The 6,000-nt window shown below is 40.1% G+C and overlaps 1 protein-coding gene across 8 annotated transcripts in view; it reads left to right on the plus strand.

Moving 5' to 3' along the window:
• The window catches only part of trps1 (trichorhinophalangeal syndrome I), a 146,963-nt gene extending 142,554 nt beyond the window's left edge, over window positions 1-4,409 (plus strand). For all 8 annotated transcript variants that reach the window (XM_064348432.1, XM_064348435.1, XM_064348431.1 and 5 more), the window contains one exon: window positions 207-4,409. In XM_064348432.1, coding sequence (XP_064204502.1) covers window positions 207-1,352 — 1,146 coding nt within the window. In that variant the 3' untranslated portion in view covers window positions 1,353-4,409. The remainder of the gene's footprint in view (window positions 1-206) is intronic.
• The last annotated feature ends 1,591 nt before the right edge of the window (window positions 4,410-6,000 follow it).

Here is a 6,000-nt window from a genome sequence, read left to right on the forward strand (position 1 = left end):
GATTGCACAGGTGTTGTTTCGGTGCCTTCCTTTTACTTTGTGTCTATAGGATTCAAGGTAACACCAAATTTGGCCATGCCTGCTCATGAAAGTGAAATCAGAAACATAGGATGATGATGGGAAGTAATAAAATAAGTCAAATAAAAAAAAATTTGAAATGATTTTGAAATAATCGACATTCTCCCTTTTATCTCTGCCGCCAACAGACTCCAAGACCGCTGAACATCATCAAGCAGAACAATGGCGAGCAGATCATTCGCCGGCGCACGCGTAAACGCCTCAATCCCGACTCCCTCCCTGCTGAACACGTCAGCTCCAAGCAACATCGCGTCAGCAGTGAAGAGCAGGTGAACGGCAGCCCCCTGGAGCGGCGGCCAGATGACCCCAGCCCTGATGCACCCCCCCGCGGCACCGAGCTCCAGCCCCCCCTGGGCAAGTACGAGGCCTATGGCCCCTCAGGGGGCAAGGGCCACCCCAGCCCTCACTCCACCCATGCTTTCCTGGTCAACCAGACCCTGGAGATTCACAAGCGCATGCCGCCTTTGCACACACACAAAAGCCCTCAGGATGGCGGGGCAGAAGGAAATGGGATCGGGGCCATCGTGGGGGCGGCCGCAGAAGGCAAGAGTGGTTCAGAGCGGGGCAGTCCAATCGAGAAGTACATGCGCCCTTCCAAGCAGGCCAGCTACTCGCCCCCTGGTAGCCCCATCGAGAAGTACCAGTACCCTTTCTTTAGCCTGCCCTTCATCCACAACGACCTGCAAAGTGAGGCCGACTGGCTGCGTTTCTGGACTAAGTACAAAATGTCGGTCCCGGGGAACCCACACTACCTAAGCCACACCCCTGGCCTACCCAGTCCTTGCCAAAGCTTTGTGCCTTACCCAGCCTTCAGCCTGCCTCCTCACTTTGCCCCTCCTGGCCCGGAAAACGATATTCCCCTGGATCTGGCAATCAAACATTCCAAACCAGTCCCCACGGCCAACGGAGCCATCATCAAGGAGAAAACCCCAGCTGCAGAGCAAACCCTGCCCACGGGGGAGAAGGAGATGGCAGAGCAGGCATTGGTGGCACCAGCACCGGAGGAGACCGTGGCGGAGGTGGCAAGCCCGCCACCTGAGAAAATGGAAAAGGGCACTCAGGACGAGCTGTCGAGCAAGTGCGCTCACTGCAGCATCGTCTTCCTGGACGAGGTCATGTACGCCTTGCACATGAGCTGCCATGGCGACAGTGGGCCGTTCCAGTGCAGCATCTGTCTGCATGCCTGCGCAGACAAATATGACTTCACCACTCACATACAGCGTGGTCTGCACAGGCCCATGAGTGAGACAAATGCCAAGACCCCAAAGGAATGAACCGTAGCCACACAAAATAGCACTTCTAGCACAACTAACATAATTAAAGGAATGAAAACCTAAACAGAATAAGCAACATTAAAATAAAAAATGTGTTTGGGTTAACAGTGCAGTGGTGGCTTGTGGTGGTTTAGCTGCCAGAGTAGGAAACTAATGACATTTTAACATTTATATGGGGTTTGATGTAAAGCTATTTACGATTTAATTTTTTTTTTAAGGAATATTCTTTTTGGAAAAAAGGTACAAGTGACTGTTCATTGTTTCTTTTTTGTAATTATAAAACATTAACTCTGACAAGGCAGTTCAGCAAAACAAGGTACATCTGCACATTAGTGGAATTATTTCAGTGGGGTCTTCTTTTGTTAAGATATCTGTTTACCTGTCTGGAGGGATTTTTCCAAACAAAAAGAGAATGTGTCCATTTGCTTTGAGTGTAGGGCACGCGTGTTAGGCATGCTCCCTTCATCATCACACTGAAATCATATTGGCTGAATTATGTCTCAGAATATTCACATCGTCATAAGAACGCCCTCAGGGAATGCATTTAGCTGAGTGAGACAAATTCAGGATTTCAGTTGTATGTCTGTTGACAGTTAACATCAAAACAGGCTTTTGTGTATTGATATATGTAACATTTTACGTCTGCAGTGTTTTATGTGTGTTTTTACATAGGGACAACATATGTCACAGAATTCGTTCTAAACGTTAAGCTGCTGCCTTAGTTGCTGGGAATCAAATCTTATATCACTAAAGAAATTTGGAAAGGAGCTCGTAAAAAAGTATTTTTTTCTAATTTGTTAATAAGGAAATCCTAATATCAGTGCCTGATATATTGTATTAAATATTTTCTACCTGGTATGTTGATATGCAACAATGAATATACATCTGTTGAATAAGGGCCATACGTCTGGCTCTGAGTAACTGTTTACATTTGCAAATGTAGCAAACAATGTAATGAAGCAACCTTTTATTTCTGGACTTAAACCGTTTTTGTCTCCACATGGAGTCTGGAGATGCTGTTGATAAACGGATGCCTTCATTTATTTTTCAAAGGTTTATAAGAAGGAGAAAACGAATAGCTACACCATAGAAAGTGAATGCACTGTCCATTCCAAGCAATGTCTTTTCACCCAGTTTCTGAGTACGTGTTGATATTGTTTATAATACATACCAATTTATTACTTGATCCTACACTTTCTTTTTTTATGACTACATCAAAGAATTAATTCAAAGGCTGGAGATTTATCTTTGTGGCCTGTCAGCACACTATTACTGAGTTCACTCTTCCTGCCACCTGCCTGTGTTGTCACTGGGCAATAGTGTTCATGCCAGATTTGGTTTCATTTTCCTGGTTTTAAGTCCTGGTTTCGAATCCCACTTTTATTTTTTATTTTTAAAAATGTTTTAATACTGTGTTTATAAGGTATGTATTATTGTGAATTTTTTTATAAATTCACAGATTTTTAAAAAGACAGTGTGATAATAGTACATTCTAGAAATGAAATGAAACGTGCTTTAAACGGCACACTTTGGTAATTATAGAATGTTCCAATAATCACTAAGATCAGGTGATTTAGGTGCCTTTAGGGTGATGGCAAATATTAAAAACATGCATTCACCGTAGTTTTCAAGTTTTTCACAGCATTTCAACAAAATATTAACATATTGCCTACATCAATACACTTGACACTCCACATCAAACTTGAGTTAGAATTTTTATTTATTTGTTTGTTTTTTAACAGGCTCACCTTAAAATTTGAATCAATCAACATTCACTAATAGTGAATATTTCTTATCTCAGTGGCTCCCTGCACCTTAGCAGGAACTCCACCATCAAAAATAATTTGGATCCACTGTCAACACAGCTAGCTGGGTAAGTGTTAATATGGAATATGCCATAGGTGTTGAGATGTCCATTGTTTGTAACTGTGGTGAATCACAGGGTTTTGTGCTGTCTGATTTCACAGATGGCCAGCTAAAGAGGGCCGGTGGCCAGACTGAACCCCTCAGTTGCAAAACTGACTGTGATTTCAGATTATAATTAGGCATCTTAAATTGCATGGAGCATAGAGTGTGGTGACCTATTAATTAAAAAAAAAAAACTCAAATAGAAATTAACTTGTTGCCAAAATGTCTAGTTATTCCTATTTTTTTCCTGTGCATTGAAACTTTACTTTATCAGGATAATGTCATCAGGAAATGGTGGGTGCCTTCAAACCTGTTATTTTGTCTGACTGTGCATACATTTGCAAGAGTGTATCAACGTTTAAACTTTTTTTTTTCGTATTTTGTTTTTTCAAGTTTTGAATTTTGAGATGAAAGGCAGCAGTAAATGAGTCTTATACATGTTTGGCTGGGTGTATACACATACATACATATTTATTTCCATGTAAGCAGTGGAGAGAGATGTCGCGGATGTCTCAAGTTTGCTGGGTCTGCAAGGAGAGCCAGGAACTCAATAAAGCCTTTGAATGCTGCTTTAGTGCCAATGCCTCCTCTTGTAAAATATAAAGAACAAATGCATTTCTAGGATACTGAATAACATAAGGAACCTTTCTTTTTTTCTTAATTTCAAACTATTATGTTTTAATTTAAACTATTTTAATGCTTGCACTTCAGTTATTCATTTGTATTGCCAAGGAAGAAAGATAAAATGTGTAATTAGCATGCTACGTACAGGTACTGCATCTTAATTAGCAAAAATGATCGTAATATTTAACGGACTTACCTTAAGGCTTGAGAAACAAAAACAAGTAAGAATTTGTATGAAGAACTCCAGAAACTGTAAGCCAGTAAAACATGGAAAAATGGCTAAATATGTAAATGTTTTAACCATAATTCTAGTTTTTGTTCATTTTTTTTTTTTTGTTATTTTTTGTTTGTTTTTTACACTTTACAGTGCATAGATCATGGTTTTAGTTATGTTTTTCTGCCGCCACCTAAACTTTTTTTATTGTGTTGTATGTTCTACATGCAAAAAATAAACAAATATCAGCAAAGATAGCAAAGATGTCTGTTACATCTAAACTTGAATAATAATAAAGTAATAACAAAATATTTTTATGAATTGCATATTTTATTCCATTAGTGTGCACGCTGCCTTTTGGTGCCACATTATATCTGTTTCTCATCCAGGCTGGAAATACTCATTACATTACAGGCATTTAGCAGATGTGCTTATCCTTTTACACAGCATTTACATTACATCCATTTATAGAACTTATATATGCTGAAGCAATGCAGGTTAAATACCTTGCTCAAAGGTACAACAGCAGTGTCCTGCCTGGGAATCAAACCTGTGACCTTTAGGTTACAAGACTAGTTCCTAACCCATTATACTACATTGCCACCCACTCAATTTAATCAATTTGCTTTGCACTGGGTGTGCAATTTCCAAATCTTTAGTGATGTCTCAGAAATCAAGCTACTGAGCAAGTGGTGTGGAGTTTAGCAGTATAATCAGTACAGCATGTTATCTATTTGTAATACACTGGATCATCAATGTCAGGGCTTTGGGTTTTGTTTTTATTTACATACATTGCATGTGGCAATTAATTTTTTGTGAACATTCAGTTATGAACAGACTTGTAAGTCTTACATACAGAGATCAATTACTTGGTGTTTCCCAGTGCAAATGGCACAGTGAGAAATTCCACACTGTATCCAAGTAGAAGACTCCAGGAGTAGACCTACAGAATGAGATCTGAATAAGTTGCAAAGCACAGGCTAATGGTTCAGGCACTTCAAATGACATGGGAAAATTTTTTAACAACCTGGTAAATAATACTTTGACCTCCAGGTCTGGTCATGTCATGTCAGGTCACAGTTGTGTGGGGTCATATCACTTTAACTTCCTCTCACTGATACACACTTAAGCTGTTTAGTCATTGCTACTATACATTACATTACATTACAGGCATTTAGCAGACGCTCTTATCCAGAGCGACTTACACAACTTTTTACATAGCACTTTACATTGTATCCATTTATACAGCTGGATATATACTGAAGCAATGCAGGTTAAGTACCTTGCTCAAGGGTACAACGGCAGTGTCCTTACCCGGGACTCGAACCTGCGACCTTTCGGTTACAAGCGCAGTTCCTTACCCACTGTGCCATACAGTGTTGCCTAGAAATTTAAACCCAGAAAGTGAGTGTTTTTTATCGTTTAGTTTTTTTCTACAGAGCTTGCAAAAACTGGTAACACTCCCCAGGTAGGGGATCTGTAAAATGCATGAACTATACCTGCAGCATCCAAAGCTCAATTTGGTCTCATCTGACCATAAAACTCAGTTCCAGTTTTAATGAAGTTCTAATGAAGAGGTTTGATTGTAACTGGGTGCTAAGGTCAGATAAGAAAAAAGTAGGTATTTGTGACCACATACACCAGCTTTTGTGCAGGTGGACAGAAGCTGAAAGAAGTTTCTGTTGTAAAGAAGGTAATACATACAGTGAAATGTGGGAGTAGATCCTTGATATTATCAGGCTGTTTTTCTTGTACTAGTCCAGAGGTTCTTGTTAAGTTCCATGGAATCATGAACTCCACTACCAAGTTCCCTCTCCCTGAAAACTCAAACTTGGCTGCACATGGATCTTTTAGCAAACCAATGGTCTCAAGCATACCTCAAAATTGACCAAACAGTTGACC

Source organism: Anguilla rostrata, chromosome 8, assembly GCF_018555375.3.
Source record: "Anguilla rostrata isolate EN2019 chromosome 8, ASM1855537v3, whole genome shotgun sequence".
Taxonomy (NCBI): domain Eukaryota; kingdom Metazoa; phylum Chordata; class Actinopteri; order Anguilliformes; family Anguillidae; genus Anguilla; species Anguilla rostrata.